This window comes from Python bivittatus, unplaced genomic scaffold, assembly GCF_059951505.1.
Source record: "Python bivittatus isolate LINGU-HERP-01145 unplaced genomic scaffold, Pbiv_v1 ctg000840_np1212, whole genome shotgun sequence".
Lineage (NCBI taxonomy): Eukaryota > Metazoa > Chordata > Lepidosauria > Squamata > Pythonidae > Python > Python bivittatus.
The window spans coordinates 17,374,715-17,392,734 of record NW_028277113.1 but is presented as its reverse complement, the minus strand read 5'-3'; the positions used below and the strand labels follow the sequence as shown (position 1 = coordinate 17,392,734).

Genomic DNA, 18,020 nt, shown 5'->3' with positions numbered 1-18,020 from the left:
CTGCCTTGACACTGATCGCTGCTTTAGGCCTAACTGCTGTTAAGGGCATACAAGCATCACTCAGACCAGAGAGGAACTTTCTGGACTTTGTGATCACTGCTTTAAGAGCCTGTTCCCAAATGGAAACATGAAGGCAAAAGGATCTGTTCTGGCATCTGTGCAGTGTAAGGTTTTAACAACGGATATACAAATCCAGCGGATGTCTCTTGCCACAACAAAATAAGTCCTTAGAGGATACATTAGTAGAGAAGCTCTTGTACTCATAATGGAGCATTTTTAGGAAAATAAGGCCATAGGCCTCACTAAACTAAAAATAATGGTTCACAAAGGAGAGTTAAAAGCATTTTAATTATAAGAAAGCAATTTGTAGAGAGGGTTTTCTGTTGCTTTTAGAATCTCAAGACTTAAAATGGAAGTCATAAATGCACTCAGCAGGGCTCGAGTGAACTCAGAGAACGCTGCATGGTCATAAAAGAGATGAACATTGGCAGGCCAACATTTTAAATTGGATAGGGTGGGGCTCCCCCAGTCTCAACTCAAGTAGAGAATGTTCAGGTGCCAAACCTTCTGTGTGATACACAGAGATTAGCATGAGTAATATTTTCACATTACAGCTAGCCAAAGTCAGTTAAGGAAAGCCTTGTTCACTGTATCTTGGCCTCAGTTTGCCATATTATTGCCATGTTATTTGGAATAGGAAGTTGGTTGTTAAAAAAAACAAAACACTCTTTTTTCTTCACTTTCAACTAGGAACAAATCATCAGCTTAGTCAATCAAATCTGTGGAAAAGTATCTGGCAAGAACGGCACCATTGAGATCTGTATCAGCAAGCCTACACCAAAAAGAGGGCCTCGCAAGAGAGCAACCCTTGACGTGCCATCATCAAGACTTTCATCCTCCAGTTCATCCAAAAGTGCTTCAAGTTAATCATGAAGATGCCAACACTCTCTCTCATTTTGGTCAATTTTATATATATTTTTTGTAATTATATCATAGTTTGGAGTATTGCTGTAGATTACAAGCTGTCTTTGCACTAGCTCTACAGAAGATTTTCTTCTGGTTTTAGAGAACTAATTTTGATTTAGCATTAAACTGTTGAATTTTATTTTTATTTTATTTTATACTTAGGATAGTTCGATACAGCAGGATTTTTTTTAACTGCTGTACACTCACTTTTTTGATAGCAGCAAGGGACTGATAAAATTTGTTTTTGTCCCGCTGTCTGAAAACTAAAAGGCCTTTTCCCCCCTAGTAATTGTGAAAAGGCTTTTAAATCCCCCTTTTTGTTTTATTTTTCTGGATAGGTTGAAGTTTGGTGTGTTTTATAATTTGTTCTCCAATCATGTCAGCAGATTTTTTTTTCTATAGTGAAAAAAAAGGGATAGAAGGCAAAACTTGAAAGAAATTGCTATACTTTTGGCTTGTATTCTGTAACAGGCAGGATAAGTTTTGTACCTTTTTAAATTGGAGAATACACACTTTTCTTTGAGAGGTTATGGCAGCTGAAGATGGACTTAGTTTTCTAATCATAGGCAAATGGGAGATTTGGAGAAAATGTTCTCTGTTACCAGCACTTCACTATGCATCTGTTCGAGGAGGAAATGAAAGAAAAAGACTGCCTGCTTTGAGGAGGCATGTGAGCGAAAACTGTGCCTGATTTCATTAGGAAATCCATTCTGGGTTGTTGTGGTTTTTTTGGTGCTGTTGTCTACTTTATCAAAAACCCTTCAATAGCATCCTTTAAAAATGATTGAAGCCATGCTTCTTGTCATAGACGTGCAATCTTTAACATTCCATTTTCATTCCACTGCTGTTTTTACCTTGTCACAGTCAGCATTAATTTTGTTTTGTTATATGATCACATTTAGAGCCACTAGCACGTTTGCATATTTCTTTTGAATGTGAAAATGCATTTGCTCCCATCTTGTCTATTTTTTTTCCTTTCATGTTGTAACAAAAAAAGTATCATAACTTTTGTACATAAGCCTGTAAATTGTTTTAAATACTTGAGCCTTTTCTTGGGAGGGTGGGGAAGGGTGGCAAAGAGACAAGATGAAGAAAAGCCTTACGTTTCACTTTCTTCATCGGTTGGATTGGATGCTTACAGGGTTTTTCTTGTAACATTTATAAGTGCTGCTTACATCACTGAACAACAAAAAAAATAATAATGGAGTAGTTGTTGCCCTTTTCTGGTTGTGTGTACAGTATGTGTGGAATAAAAAAGGGAAAATGTTTTCACAAACTCTTGTTTCATAATTGAATTCAACAAAACCGTAGAGCTACCCATATTGCACTGAGCTTGCCAGTGGTGAGTGACTGTCAGGAAAGTCTTATAAAATACATATTGTTGGTTGTTGCAGAAGACTGAATTGTTTTGGAATATTTAACAATAACACAGAGTCGAGTGTTTCCAATGTGGTTGTCCGGTTTTTATGGCCTTGCTGTGTACTTTTTCCTTCTTGACAGTAAACTTCTGACTATGGCTTACAGTTTGACATTTAATTTATTAGCGCTGCTCTGCTCTTTCCTTGTAAGGAAAGACTTCATGTTTATTGCCAGATTTTGTTTACTTTTCAGGTTTGTAATACAAGGTTTAATAAAAACACACTTTTTGGACACTTTGTCTTTCTTCTGAAAGCAGTAGAGATAATATGATTTAAAGCTAGCTGTCTTATTTAGAATTATTGTCATGGGCTTAGAAAAGATGTAGTTAATGGAAAAGTACTTCAGGTCATTTGTAGAGCTATATTACTGCAACAGAATAAATCAATTAATTTGCAGCCTAAAAAGATGGGTTTTGAAGAACTAAAGCAGTTTAGCTGAATTATCCCTCAATTCCTTTCACACCCCTTTGAGACAGAATAATTCAATAGTATTTAGGTATTTGTGAGCAGCTGAATTAATATTTTCTAAAATTAGTAGAAAAGGTAGAAAACTACCAATTGTTTGGGAATATATCTGTCCAATCATAGGACAAGACCTTAGACATGATTTCAAATTAGAACATCTATCCTCCAAAAGTTTACAGAAGGGGGAATGTAGAACCTGTGGTCCTCACAATATCACTACACCTACCAGTAATGGTGAATATCAAGGTCCAGCAAAACCTGGAGGGTCACAGGTCTCATTCCTGTACTAGAGGGATGAAAGACAACAAACCTCTAATAGAGAGGCGGCCCCATCTTCCAACCAGCAAGGGCCATTGTGTGTGGAACAGTAGTGTGGTTTTCTTAAAACTTTGTATTTTTAATCTGATTCTTAGCATGTATCTTTTCACATCCTGCTGTGAATCCCTGGGAAATGGTGCTGCCACATAATTTCAGTTACAGTGATATAATCTTAGTTGGGGGGCCAACATGAAGTCCAAAAGCCACCCATCCTTCAACTGAGGCAGTTGCATTAAAGACAAAAAAAAAAAACACCTGTTCCAATTTTTTTCAGCTGTACCTACTTAGAATAGCCAGTACCGTATTTATCGGCGTATAACACGCACCTTAATTTTTAGGAAGGAAGTTTAAGTAAAAAAACTTAAATTTAAAATAAATGACTTGGAAGCAAAATAAAGTGGATTGGGGGGTACAGTAATTTATTATTAGGGTATGCCTCTTCTGTTTGCAGTCTTTAGTAACATCACCTGCGCGGTCTTCGCTCTGACTCATTACTACACGCCGGACCTCTGCAAAGAGAGGAGGGAATCTCACGGTACTTTAGTGATATCACCCGCGCGGTCCGGCGTGTAGTAATGAGTCAAAGCGCAGGCACCTTGTTCCAATATTTCTGGTCCTGACTGTATATGAGTTCTACTATTCTTTGAGCATTACAGTCTTTAACTACCTTTCCACAGTAAATTCAACATGCAAGCTATATCCTGTGATTTATCTAGTGAAATACTTTATAGTGGTATAAAGTGTAAGAAGTTATAATCAGAACAACAAAAAGAACATGGAAATGCTCTCCATTCAGGACCCTCCAGTATGTGTCCGCGCAGGTGATGTTACAAAAGACTGCAAATGGGGCATGATTTAAGTGCCATAATCAGTCGGAGGAGGTGGTGGGAAGCGTGTGATTGCAGCCCCGGTTACAGCTATGACTCGAAGGCTCCACTCTCCCAGCCCTGCCGCTTGAGGTGAGAAGCCGCAGGGCTTATACAGGGGTTTATACATCGGCGTTTAACACACAACTAGGATTTCAGCCCCACATTTTAGGGGGAAAAGTGCATGTTATATGCCGATAAATACGGTACTCTAAATGCATCCACTATGATCATTTTTATAGAGATACAGCATACCCAGGGACTTTTACCTTTCTATTGCTTTAATGTAAATATCTAATCAATCTCTCTTCTTTTGAATGCTAGCCTATTCTCCATTGCTTGATAAACAGCCATTTTTTTGATATTCAGTTCAGTCTTTTAGAAACAAAAATATACTAAGTTACCACAAAGGATTAAAATGGTTTCTGTATTACATTTCTACTGAGGATTTTAAAATAACCCCATTCATAATTTGTCCTTTTGGGTAAGCATCAACATGGAAGGTATCTTGTTCCAAAGGCAAGAGTTTATTGCTTAATGGATGTGCTTTCAGAATGTTTTTAATATAAAAACAGGTATTTTACATGACTGCATACAGTTATCTCTCTGAAGATAAAACAACACACAAGCTCTGCCAATCATTTCTTTCCTCATTCACTCCAGACTTAATTCCTATAGAGCGCTGTGATAAGACTGAATCTGTTTGTTAATCACTTTCATCGCTAATATCAGAAGGGCTCTTCATTTCTGTATTCACAAGAGCAGTGTCCACTTGCACATCTTCCTCGTCTGATTGGATCACAGGTGATTCTCCTTCACCGGCATCTTGGCTAGCAGAGTCTGTCCAGGGTGCTTCTGAAGAGAACTTCTTGCCCAGCTCTGACTCAATGGGAACCTGAACACTGATTTCATTTTGATGGGTGCTGGAGTCTGACCCTTCAAAAACATTAACAAAAAAGTCTTAAAATAATTCAAACCGAATGGCTGGTTATTATATCATGAATATTTGTCATAAGATCCATCTCTTCTTTTTATTAGGACAATTTACAAAGTAAGATATACCATATGATTTCATATAAAAGACTGCAGAACTGCTGCAGATTGTAGAACTGCTACATAGTTTCTCAGGGTGCAGTAAAAGTTGAATATACAGGCATGCCTTATAATCTCTTCCTTTGTAAAATAGCTCAGAATAATCTTAGACAAAGAGTTCTAGAGCAAATCTTTAAGGATGCAATTTTGTGTCACTTTGCCTTAAATCTTCATTAAAATTAATGCAGATTAAAATTATTTTTCTAAAATGAAAACTGGCTTGCTTGTGAAAGAAAGTGATTTGGATAGTCTTCACTGATTTTGAAAATAGATTTACAAACTTCCACCATTTTCAAATACTTTTCTACCTTCTTTTTCTGACCTGATTGTCTTGATAAGTAATTAGACCGTAAATAAATGCAAGTGAGATGCCAAAATGTAGACATTGTAAGGACAGCCAGGGCTAACTTTCCTATCCTTTTTCACCTCTGATCTCCCTTTATTTAGGAAAGCTGCTTATCCACAGATTTTCAGAAAAGACTGTCAGAAAGAAAAAAACATTTTGCCTGCCATTTCTGTGTGCTTTTTAAAATAAATGTGCCAAGAAGTTTAGAGTCATATACTATATTGTGATAAAGGTAATCCCTGGGTTAAGAACACCTAATTTAAGGACACTCATAGTTAAAAATGGAGCCTATTGTAGCAAAATTCGAGTTAAATACACAATGATTCAACTTAAATACACAATGGTTCAAGTTCATTACACAATACTACTTATACTAGTATTGTATAATATTGTTCCAGCTTACAAACAAGGTCAACTTAAGGACAGACCTTGGAAATAGAACTCGTTCTTAAACTGGGGACTACCTGTATTTTATTTAGTGTATACATCTTGATATCCAGAGAAAAAGAGATCCCAAGGCCAATAGATATTTCTCCAGCTGAAGTTTCTCCTTTGGTCTCTGAGTCAAGACAGGTTTTGAAGCTTGCACAGAGCGCCACTTGGGGCATTCTCAACCTTAAAATAACTCTTCTGGTGGGAGTCCTGGCCTCTGCAAATTATCAGACATAACTGGCATGCTCTCACTAAACTCTCAGTTTCTGATGCAGCAGATCCCTGAAAAGGAACCTTGACACCAAATGGGGCACGCAGATGGGCTGGCTGAATTCTTGGTGATCGCTACTTGAAGAACTTGAGTTACAGGTACTTGAATTATGGCTATTTTACATGCTTTGCTAGAGTACATGTTACAAATATAAATATGTAACTTGCACAATATCCTTTTAAAAATATGTAGGAAAAGTTAACAGGACAAAAGAATGGGAATAAAGATTATAATGTTTTTTGTTAACTAATTATCTCTTCCCAAAATGATATTTCCTATTTTTAAAAAAGAAGAATTGGTCATATATTATGGTATTTTATTTTTGCCAGTGAACCAGCTAAAGAAATTTTCTTCAAATATTTTAAAAATGATGAAAAGATAAGGAAGAAAGGACAGGCATAAATTGGGAGTTTTCACAAAGGAGGCCTCTGGCAAGTCTTTGACATCATTCCTCTATAAAATGACATTTGGCCCATATTCTAGCTCCATCTTTCTAAAATCAGTATAGTCTAATTTCTTGAGAGAAATGCTGTAGTTCTCTACGTGTGCCAAAAGTAGCATTGTCTCAGGAATCTGAGCTCCATAGGGTGGAGTTTGATTAGTGATCTTCACTTTTTAGTTAAAGCTAATTTTTTGCCTTGTGGGTTTGGCTCCCTTAACAATCCTTGATCATTATTAGGGCTTACATAGACTTTGAATTTTCAGGAAAATAAAAAGTGCTTCAGAGCTCAGCATACATATTAGCACCCTTCAACAACCCCTTACACCAAACTGCACTTTTTTCCAAAATTGTGCTGCAACTATAAAAAAAAATGAGAAAAGATGGAGCTTCTTCAAAGAGTGGCTGACAAGTACTATGGGAGAGCCCTGTGCACTCTAAAGCACATCCAGAGCTTTGCAGGCCTAATATAGTCTTTCCTCAGAGCTCTTTTTATCAATGCAGTGTGAACAAGGGGGAAGGATTCTAAAACAGCATTCTGGATGTAGAAATGCAAAAGAATTTAAATCTAGTTTCCAGTAGCCAGTGTGCTATCTTGGAATTGCCTGGGCAGCACAGAGCCTTCTTCTGAGCCTACTTTGATGGACTATTATCCATCTTGCTGGAAAACCAGTTTCATAAGATTCCTTACTAACTAACATGTTCATGTGGATCAGATGCAGTTGTATATCTTCTTATGACACGCAAAGCAGACTTATTTAAGCCCTTTAAACCAAACTTCCAGCTCATCCAAAGAACTTTTAAGTCTTCCTTCTACTATCAGACAGATACTCAATTATTATACACAATGTAACCAAATTCTGTAGGAGGTAAAGCCAACATGGTAAAACAGCAGGCTCTTTGTAATATCTCACATAAAGTTAGTTTATTTCTTTCTAAAAGTGCATTTGGTTGTGTGTGATTCTGATGTAGTTATTGTGTTGCTGTTGTGAGAGGAAAATTTTAGTAGCCTTCTATATGTTTTAATGTTAGTTTTGATTGCATTTAATAAAGCCAAGTTAGCTAAGATATGGCCTTTAGGGCAATGACGGGAAATAAGTAAACTTGCAAGACTAAGCAAACTTGCTGATGGGAAAAGACGTGACAAGGGAAGTATGGTAAAGTATGGTAAAGTATGGTAAAATTAGCACCAAGGAAGTTATGATTCAGTTGCAAATCCTAGGAGTCATGTCTGTGGTTTGCGGTTTTAAAGGATAAAAAGGATTGCATCTGAGGAGGTCGGTACCATTTTGGTCAAGCTGTCTACCTGACAGCTCGGTCAAGATGGTCGGCATTGCAATGTGAATCTAAGTAGGTACCTTGTATGCTATTGGTTGAATTTTACTTGCTTATTGAACTAACATTTAATAAACTTTCTAGAACTTTGAAGTGACTTGTTTTATGGTGTGTCTGCCTCCCGTGTTTAACATGTTTTTTTCCCTGACACTGTTAATATTGTCTTAATTTTTATCTGACTTATTTTAATATTGCTAATCTTTACTAGTGTCCAGTTCTTTCAGGGGATCTGTATTTTATGGGTCTATGGTTTCCTGTAATCTGTCCTAACATGCTGCCAGCAGAAAACTTACAACCATGGTGCTTTCTAGGTATAATGGGAGTGTCCTCTGACAACATAAACGAGGTCCCATAAGCGAGCCTCTTCTAAGCCAATTGAGCAGTATTAAATAAAGTAACCTTGCATCTACTACATCTTTTGATTAAAACAAGAAAAAAAAATCTCTTGACTTAAAATTAATCTATCCCACCAGAAAGATTCAATCAGCTCTACTGTGTTTGTTTCATCTAATACAATAAGAAACATCTACCTATTGTAGCAGATAATAAAGTACTGTCCTCTACTCCTGAATTAAGGAAGACATCTAAGGCTTCTTGATCAGACATATCCACAAGGTCCATTTGTTCCAACGTGTCCACATTCACTTCCATAGAAGACATGCTCCCTATTGGCTCTGAAATCAGAAAAAATAAATCAGCAAATTTACCCACATGCTCATTTTTGGAATCCATGGTTGTAAAACGGAATTTTGCCCCCAATTTTTTTCTGTTTTTTTAATTAGCAGTCTGACTTTTTAAGGAAAGGTTGATAGTGTCATTATTTATATCAGCACCTAAAAGGATGAATCAGGACTTACATGAATTTCAGAAGTTTGTGCTGATGAGGAAGAGAGCCAGTTTGGTCTAACAGTTATTGGTCTAGTAGTTAAGGCTCCAGCCTAGAATCCAGGAGATTGTGAGTTCTAGTCCTACCTTAGGCGTGAAAGCCGCTTGGGTGACTTTGGGCCAGTCACACTCTCTCAGCCCAACTCACCTCACAGGGTGGTTGTTGTGGGGAAAATAAGAGGAGGAAGGAGTACTAGGTTTGTTTTCCACCTTGAGTTATTTATGAAAAATAATAAAAGCAGGATTAAAAAAAAATCTAAAAAAAAACCCTATTACAAAGAGATGAGACAGTTTCTATCACTGAGACAAATGAAATGTAATGATGACTGTATTATTACAAAGAGATTATAGTTATCTGTCAAAATTCCAGATTCAGTAATGGAAAATTTCTGTGTCTCCCAGAATGTTCTCTCTCTTGCCCAAACACGTTGATGGAGAGGCATTCTTCATATTCTAGAAGTGTACATAGTGATCTGGACCTACAGAAAACCAGCCACTTTCAGAACAGTTGGATTATACATTTCAGGAAACAACAGAATGCACTGAGGTTTGCACATTCCTGGTACCATTTCCCAATAACTAACAGAAGCACTGAGTAGCTTTTCTATCAACTTGCTTTATGTTCCAGAACTTTTGAGTCTAGTATGACAATAAAGTTGCTGGAACTTCATCCAAAATTATGAAGGGGCTGAAACAGTTACCCTAGGAGAAAAAAACAGTATGGACTGGTATAGAAAGAAAATGAGAAAAGACAGAATGGACTGGTATAAAGGTTAAGTCTTGGATTAGGACTGGGTGACTTTAAGCCAGAAATAGAGATCCTCGAAGGTAAGATAAGATATACATCTAAAATAAGGGGCTCTTTAGGGAATATGATGACAAGACACAGAATTATGTATGCTGTTGAAAAGACAGGAAGTCTTTCTCTCCCTTGTGAGCCAATGAAGTGGAACAAAGCAAAGTTCAGGGCAGATAAAAAAAATTATTTTTATACAATGTATTATTAAGCTATGCAATTAATAAAGACAGGAAACAACAATGCCCACAAATTTCAGCAGCTTCCATAAAAAAGGTAATGTAGTGCAAGTATCAATGTCTTGTTACAGCAGTTATTTGGAGGTATCAGAGGCAATAACCATCTCAGCAATAATTACAAGGGAACTTGATTAAGAGCACGATGTGTTCACAACCTGTTAATGGGCTCTCCATTAGGGACAAACAGAACAGGTTCTATTTGGGGGTAGAACAGATTTCTGATTAACCTTTTCTTTTGATGAGAAGCAAGATACAATCTACTATTCAGCAAGTCTCAGCTGTGATTTCTACCATCAAGCTCACTGATTTGCAAGAAAATAGCTGCCACTTCTCTGTTTACAGGTTGAAGCAACACAAAATATATTAGCTCTTGCATCTATTCCCAGACAAACAACTTTCAAAATTGCCGTTCTATTCTTACAACTAGGACAGAGGTATAACACACAACACACTGTTATATTCTGATTACACTTAATATCAACTAGTCTCATTTCTTGAAAAGGAGAACCCTTGAGCATATCGCTCACTCTAACTTTTTTGAGTAAGGCTATGTTATGGAAGATATAAAAAGACTACAAAATCCAACAGAGTGTTATGGCAGCTCTGTAAGTCTGTTTTGTGATTTAGCTGGAGAGATACTTACATGGAAGTTTAGATCGAAAGATTTCAATACTTGCCCCGTCTTTCAGCTATCTGCAGATAGCCTGTGGTGAGGTATTGTTCCATGTCCTGCTGGAAAGCTTCTTCAAAGAATTTCTGCCGCTCCTTTAGCTTCATTTCCTGGGTATGCTCCATATCCAGCACCTTCTGAACATGCTCTACATCAAGTTCAGCTGGAATAGGGAAATAAAATAAACTTGAAATATTGTCATTTCAGCACTTTCAACTGCATCTCAGTAAACTCATGAAATTAAAAATCAAAACTAGTATAAAGCAAAGAATTATATCTCAGGTTTTGAAACAGCAATTTCTTAAGCATCCATGACTAAATTTGGCTCTATTTAGCAGAACGATTCAGTATCAAATGGATTGGTGTCACAATTGCACATTACAGCATGCGATTCTCTTACTGCATGCTTTGCAATGATTTATTTCCCCCAAAGGGCGAAATGAGTGTATTAAACTGATTTTGTCCCCTAAACTCTCTCAAAATATAAAGCTACCAAAAAAATCCACAAATGCCAGCGGTACCCACTCTAGTGATATACAGTAATGTCATCAGCAATATTGCTTATAACCCTTAGACAAAGTGCAAGGTCATGAAATAGCCCTTAAAAAATGTTGCTTGCTCCACTGTGAACGGGAGCCAGGGATATCAACATTATCAGCCAGGGATATCAACATTCAGGATACAGCTACGGTGTTTTCCCATTGTGCTATTTTCCTATTGTTCCATCTGCCTCTGTATTCTTCTACCTAGACCAAAAGCCCAAAGCAAATGCTGGACCTATTCTTACAGAGCTGCCATTCCATTTCCTTCTTAACAAAAGGCCCACAGATTTCGAGATTTATCCCTAACTCTATGTGGCAGTTTTTAACATTATTAATAATATCTGTTTCCCTTTCTTCCATAAACAGTAAAGCAAGATACAGAGTTTATGTAACCTTTTTGAAACTCATAACCCTCCCAGTTAGCCTTGTGCATTAAATCTTTAAAGTGTCACTGGTTAGAACTGAAAATATTTATAAAATGGCAAGAAAAGAAGGACATGATTCACTGACAATCCTTCCCCATTCAGACCTATTGCCCTTCCTTAATTGAACTTGCATGTAATTTTAATGGTCCCAGAAAAAAAGAGTTTCAATACAGGCCTAACCTATAATAGTTACAGAACAATAACTCTACTCTCAATTCAAATACAAAAACATCAACATTTAATCTCACAGGAAAAAAAGCAAAAGAATATAAAATTGATACTCAGATTGTTTTTCAACAAAACTTTCTCATGAATATAATTTGTAATAAAAAGCACTACATATTTCTATCAAATTAAGTTCCAGTATTACATCTCATTTATGACACAGCAACGATTATTACAAAAACATCAACTGCACTACAATTTCTTAATGTTCTACACATCCGTTTTACTTACCTATATAGTTACTGTCAAAATTTTTCAGAGATCATTAGAATAACATTGAAGTAAACATCTAGGGATGTTAACATCCCAAACAGAAAATCTGTAAGAACAGCTGAAGGAAACTCAGTGTTCCAGATAGATTACAGGAAAGATTATTATGGAGCCAACCGGAAATCTTTTTACTTAATTTTTCATATGACCGTCAGGAACAAAAAGTTACTAAAAATATGCATCTAAGTATGAACATAAAAAGCATCTAGTACATTATATGTATTTTTGCTTAGCTTGACAATATCTAAAAAAAAAAGCCTTTTATACTATTAGATAAATTGCAGTAAAGAGCAGGATTATTAGTGACATTTCCATGATTTCTGTTGCTGTTCCAATAGAAGAGAATATATGTAGCTCAGGGTTGAACTGTGGAGTCCTTGGTGCTCTCTGAGCTTGGTTGTTTGCTTGCAGACATTTCATTACCTGACAAGGTAACATCATCAGTGCTAGTGAGTGTGGGGTTTGCTCCCTGTTTATATACAATAGCTTCCCTTGCCAGTGATGCTGCACATGTGGTTTTCTCCTTGGTAGATCCTTGATTAGGGCATTGCTTTCTGCTTAATTGTTTGTCTGGTGTTAATCCCTGCTTAACTGGGTATTGGCTGCTGGAAAGGAAGTGTTCTGGTCTTTTGGTTTCCCTTTTAGCTTTTTTATTGTCTGTTTCAAATGGTGTATAAATGTGGTTTATCTCTATGTGTTTATTGATGCCTGATCTGTCTAAATGCCAAGCTTCCAGGAATTCCCTAGCATTAAGGAATTTTCATTGTGTCTTCTGACTGTTAGTTGGTGTTCATGGATGCCTCTGCTAGCCTGTCTGTCCTACACAGTGGCTGTTACAGTATTAACATATTAACATTCAGGCGAGTACAAACACAGTGCAGCAACCCAGAACTCCAGAAAAAGGAAACAGACTGCCTATATAACATCTTCCAGCAAAATGGATACCCATGCAACTTTATCACACAAACCAACTAAAGCCCTCCAAAACATCTTAAGTAAACCAAAAGACCCAGTAGCCCAAGAAGGAAAAAACAGGAGTCATCTACAACATGCAATGTAAGGACTGTAACAGCCACTATATAGGACAGACAGGCAGAAGACTAGCAGAGCGCATTCATGAACACCAACTAGCAATCAGAAGACATGATAAAAACTCCTTAATCTCACAACACATGGACAGACTTAACTATAGTTTCAACTGGGAAACTGTGAGCATCCTAGACCAAGCTAAATCCAAAACCACTAGGGAATTCCTGGAAGCTCGAATACATCCAAAACACATCCTCTCCAGCAGCCAACAAGCAGGGATTAACACCAGACAAACAACCAAACAGAAAACAATACCCTAATCAAGGAACTACCAAGGAGAAAACTATACCCCCACCAACACTGGCAGGGCAAGCTACTGAATATAGAGAGGGAGCGAACCCCCACATACACTAGCACTGATGATGTTACCTAGTTGGGTAATGAAACGTATGCAAGCTCAGAGAGCACCAAGGACTCCACAGTTCTGTTGCTGTGCTGGCATGATGGGGACAAAAAGATCATTTCACCTTAGTACCTTTTTAAAGGAAATAGCTGGTCTATAAATTTATGTTGCAGCAGCTGCTACTACCCTCTATAACCTCAGATTTGTTTTAATTTTTGACAGAAATCAAAAGATGTTCTAACAGTTATAAGCCTAAAGCTCACACATAAAAGATACCATTTTACATTATTCAACTGAGATTGTGGGTAACAAATCTCAGCTTTTCAAAGATGGAAAATACTTTGTATGAAAAAAGTACATAAAGGTGATTTCTCTGTTTATGGAAAGGTCCCAATTATCCACTCTCCTATCTCACAAGTATTTCTTGCCCACTTTCATAGATGTCATAATGAGGATAGTGAGAACAGGACATCAGACACTTGAGAACAACTTCAGCTGGAGAATTTATGGCACTTCTTAAAAGGCAAAACTCAAGGCTCCAAAACAGGCTGCATATTCTACCCACTCTATTTTTTCCAACAGATTGGAAACTATAGGCTAATGCTGAAGATACTTGTTTACATGCATGAGATCTTTTACTGAAGAGATTTTATATGACATTCAATGGGTATATCATACATTGCTTAGATACTGTTTCAGAAGTCAGAATATATTAGTAGTAAGCCTGTCAAGAACAGGAAAATTTAGGGGTTGGATCAAAGACAGACGGTTTGTTTCTGATTGGAAGGGAGGGCAGGGATTGTTCTTAGCCTGAACTTCTCAGTTCCAAAATAAGGGGAAGGCAAATAGTTGCCAGGTGGACCATAGTTCTGCCAAGCTAGGAAATAACGGGCCAGAAGGCTGAACAATACCAATAGTTTTACATGCTGAGGAATGTATCTTGATGGATCACCTAATTATAAGGTCTTAAAAGAAAGCCATTACAGGGAGAAAAGTGTAATGAACTCTTCCCCATCCCTCCAGAACGGAACAAATCACAGAGCAGGAAATGTTTTTTGGCACACAATAAGGAGAGAGAAGGTTCACTTCTTCACTAGATTCTTTAACTTTCTTTTATATATATGCATGTGGCAGCAGTTTTTCTTGACACTTCTTGTGCTGTAATTTATCTCAAGAGCACACAGAATGGGGAACTTTGTATTATTTTGGATAGATTGTCCATAATGTCTTCTATAAATTCAGGAGAGTTCTGGTTAAACTTCATTGTTTCTTCAGGATTGTATTTCCGTTTTAATTAGCTTAAAAGCCATCTAATGTCTTTATCTTTTTGTCTTAACATCAAGCAATCAATAGTTTTACTTTAGACAGCACTACCTATGTATTTAATACAGATTTTTTGGTTTTAGATTCTTGGATAAGCAAAATGTTGAACATATTTAGTTCCCCTAAATGTCTTACTCCTTTTTCTTTGTATTTTATGTTTTCCTTTCTGATGCTCAGACTTCACTATGTCTATGAACATTCTACATTTCTATCTGGATTAATTCTGTCGAGGTCTTAATTTTGAACATCAGGTTGATTTCTGTTGCCTTTCATGTGAACTCACATGAGTAGCAAATCAACCTTTTTTTACCTAGCCTTTAGACAAAATTATTATATAGTTTAGAAAAGATTAAATTTTTGTGAGAACACTGGCACATTAAGGTCAGTTTTATAGTGAATCTTGCACATTGTAAATCCTGTACTGATATTTTAGTTTAACATTTAATTCAAGTTGTTCCATATTTTACTTTTTCATTTTCTGTAACTATATATGGTCCCTTCATGTTTTCTCTAGTTGCATACTTTGTCTGTGTGTATGCCTTTGAGTCAGTGTTGGCTTCTGGCAACTGCACTTTTCTTGGGTAGATTTTCGGAAGTGGTTTGCCATTGCCTCCTTCCTAGGGCTGAGAGAGAATGACTGGCCCAAGGTCACCTAGCGGGTTTTGTGCCTAAGGCCTAACTAGAACTCACAGTCTCCTGGTTTCTAGCCTGTGCCTTAACCACTACACCAAACTGGCTCTCAATTCTTGGCATTAAAATATATACATATATAATAGGCAAGAATGAAATAAATCAGCATATTATATAGAACTCTCATTTTCTCCAATTTCCTGCATTTTGTCTTCACTCATAAACCTAATTCCCCATTTATCTTCTGGTTTTTTATTACTCTTTTAGTAATTTTGTATTACTAAATATTTCTCATTTATTCAGTTTTAATTGTAAATTATTTATATACAAATTAAAAGGCACTACTACATGTACCTCAACAATGTGAGAATTACTAATTTATTCCTATACATTTTCCTGCTTTTTTTTTTAGCAGCTCCCAAATGATGGCAGGACATATCCTCTATCCCATAGAGATGAGTTTGTTCAGGAGCCTTAGTGAAGGACTTTGTCAATATACAGTATGAGACCCTCTCAAAAAAGTCTAGAATGTTTAAAAACCATATTAGTTAATTTTCAGCAAGATTCGTTCTACTATGTGTTTCTTGTTTTCTCTTTAATAATACTTTCAAAATTAAGCTAGGTGGCCTTGACTTCCTTTATTGCCCCTCAATCTCCTTTTAAAAACTGGAAGCTAATTTCCAATCTTCAGAGACAGATGCAGTGTAATATTTAGCTTCTCTAGAAATAAAAGTTTAATATTTGAATTTACTTTAAATGGTCAAGTTGGCTTACAATTTCATTTCTCATTACCTCTATTCACCTCAGTTCATCCAACCTTCCTCCTGAAAAGGCCAGCTCAAGCACATGCATTTATCCTATATCTTCAGCAGAAATAACAACTTAATTAATTTGCTCTGCTATTTCTATATCTTCCTTTAGTATATGTGTGATGCCCATCATGCAGTTGACTCCCTGGTTGGTTTCCTATTCTGGAGATTTTCTTTGTTGCCTTAATGTGCTCCTCAAACTCCTTTTTGGCATCTAACTTTTGAACTAGATGCACCTACTAAATTAGAAATGTAGACATCAATGCCCACCTATTTTGCCTTATATTTCATTGTGTACATTAAATACACAATGACAGCTGCTTCTCAGCAGTAGTAAACTCTGTACACATTTACTACTGAGCTATGTCTACAGCTCTTCAGTCTCCCAGGTCTACATAGTCATCCTCTCTCTACTTAACTAGAATGTTGTGAGAAACATCTTCCATCCATTTTACCATATTTATCATCACAGGTGCCTGTACTATGACAGCATTCATATTTTATAGCGATAAACTAAACATAACTCAGAATTTGTAGTTATCTACCAAATCAAAATGTAAATTTCAAATTATTAATTTTCCAGAAGATTGCACAATGACTAACAATGGTGACTTTTCACTATTAAGAATTCCAAACAGAAATTAACTCCTACATAGCTAAACACATGGGCATATGAATACATGAATGTTCACAAGCATTTAGTAAAAAAAAAAAAAAGTTTTGCAAGTATTAAGTAGTTTCTTATAAGAGTGAGTTCTTTATCTTTGTGAAGGCAGATTCTTATGTTCTTTTATACAGACTCTAATATATTTATGGTTTTGGATTGCAATTTTACTGATTTTTATTATTTAATATTGTGGCTTAAGCCTTCTTGAGAGGATCTGCTCTCTGAAAAGTGGCATATAAACCTCTGATATAGCATTAAATGCAACAAACAGTCTAATACACAATCAAGGAAATATACTAATCTAACAGAAAATATTCAGAAGGAATATGAGGGCCAAAACCAAAGCCATAATCCTGCAATTCTAAATTCACTGAGTAGGGACTAAATTCCACTGCAAATACTAGACTTACTGCACATTAAGCATGTTTAGAATTGCATTTTAAATTAATAATTAGAAGAGTTTCCAGTTATAATATAAAATACAAGTTGTACAAAATATAAACATGGATATAGACAAAGTCCTGAGAGCCTTGCTACAGTCCTTGCTACAATCCTTTCCTTGAGTTAAAGCAATGTACCCTGCACTATTTAAAAATATAAATGCCTCGTTTTAGAGAAATACAACTGTCTGAGTTTAACTTTATGAAACATTTGGAATAAGTGGCAGACAATTCCTAGACTTTCTCTCATAAAAGCAGCAGCTTGCAAAAAAATGAACCAACCCTGCATTTCTGAAGATTTACTAGTAACATAACATTCTACTAGCAGCTAAACAGCAGCAATCAGTTCTATCAAAGAAGTGTAAATGTTTTTCTAATCAATACAAACTAGCCTTGCAATCTTGTTGAAATGAGATTTTTCTCCACAGTCTATCTAACAAGACAATCTGCCTGTCTAGAGTAGTAATTAATGTCAACTCAAGATGTCAGCCTGCACTTTCCATGTCCACATTGATAAGGCATTTTTCCCTTTCAATAACATTTCTCAGCTGCACATTTTGGAGAGAGGAATGAACATGAGGATCCTCCAAGGAAGGTGAAAAAAATTTACTGGCAAAAAGCAAATTAAAGTTTTATAAACGGGTGAGGAAATTTTAAAGACAAGGTTAAAGATCTATATCATTTTCCCCCAATTCTCTTACTCTATACAGATTAATGTA

General features: G+C 36.3%; 2 protein-coding genes across 5 annotated transcripts in view; one reads left to right on the top strand and one right to left on the bottom strand.

The window, feature by feature from the left end:
* JARID2 (jumonji and AT-rich interaction domain containing 2) overlaps window positions 1–2,629 on the top strand; it is a 242,979-nt gene extending 240,350 nt beyond the window's left edge. For all 3 annotated transcript variants that reach the window (XM_088130622.1, XM_088130623.1, XM_025169216.2), the window contains one exon: window positions 751–2,629. In XM_088130622.1, the coding sequence (XP_087986748.1) occupies window positions 751–927 (177 nt within the window). In that variant the 3' untranslated portion in view covers window positions 928–2,629. The remainder of the gene's footprint in view (window positions 1–750) is intronic.
* Window positions 2,630–4,543: 1,914 nt separating this feature from the next.
* Window positions 4,544–18,020, bottom strand: part of DTNBP1 (dystrobrevin binding protein 1) — a 49,513-nt gene continuing 36,036 nt past the window's right edge. For both annotated transcript variants that reach the window (XM_007432257.4, XM_025169215.2), the window contains 3 exons: window positions 10,546–10,701; window positions 8,479–8,622; window positions 4,544–4,969 (listed from right to left, as the gene is read on the bottom strand). In XM_007432257.4, coding sequence (XP_007432319.1) covers window positions 4,740–4,969; window positions 8,479–8,622; window positions 10,546–10,701 — 530 coding nt within the window. In that variant the 3' untranslated portion in view covers window positions 4,544–4,739. The remainder of the gene's footprint in view (window positions 4,970–8,478; window positions 8,623–10,545; window positions 10,702–18,020) is intronic.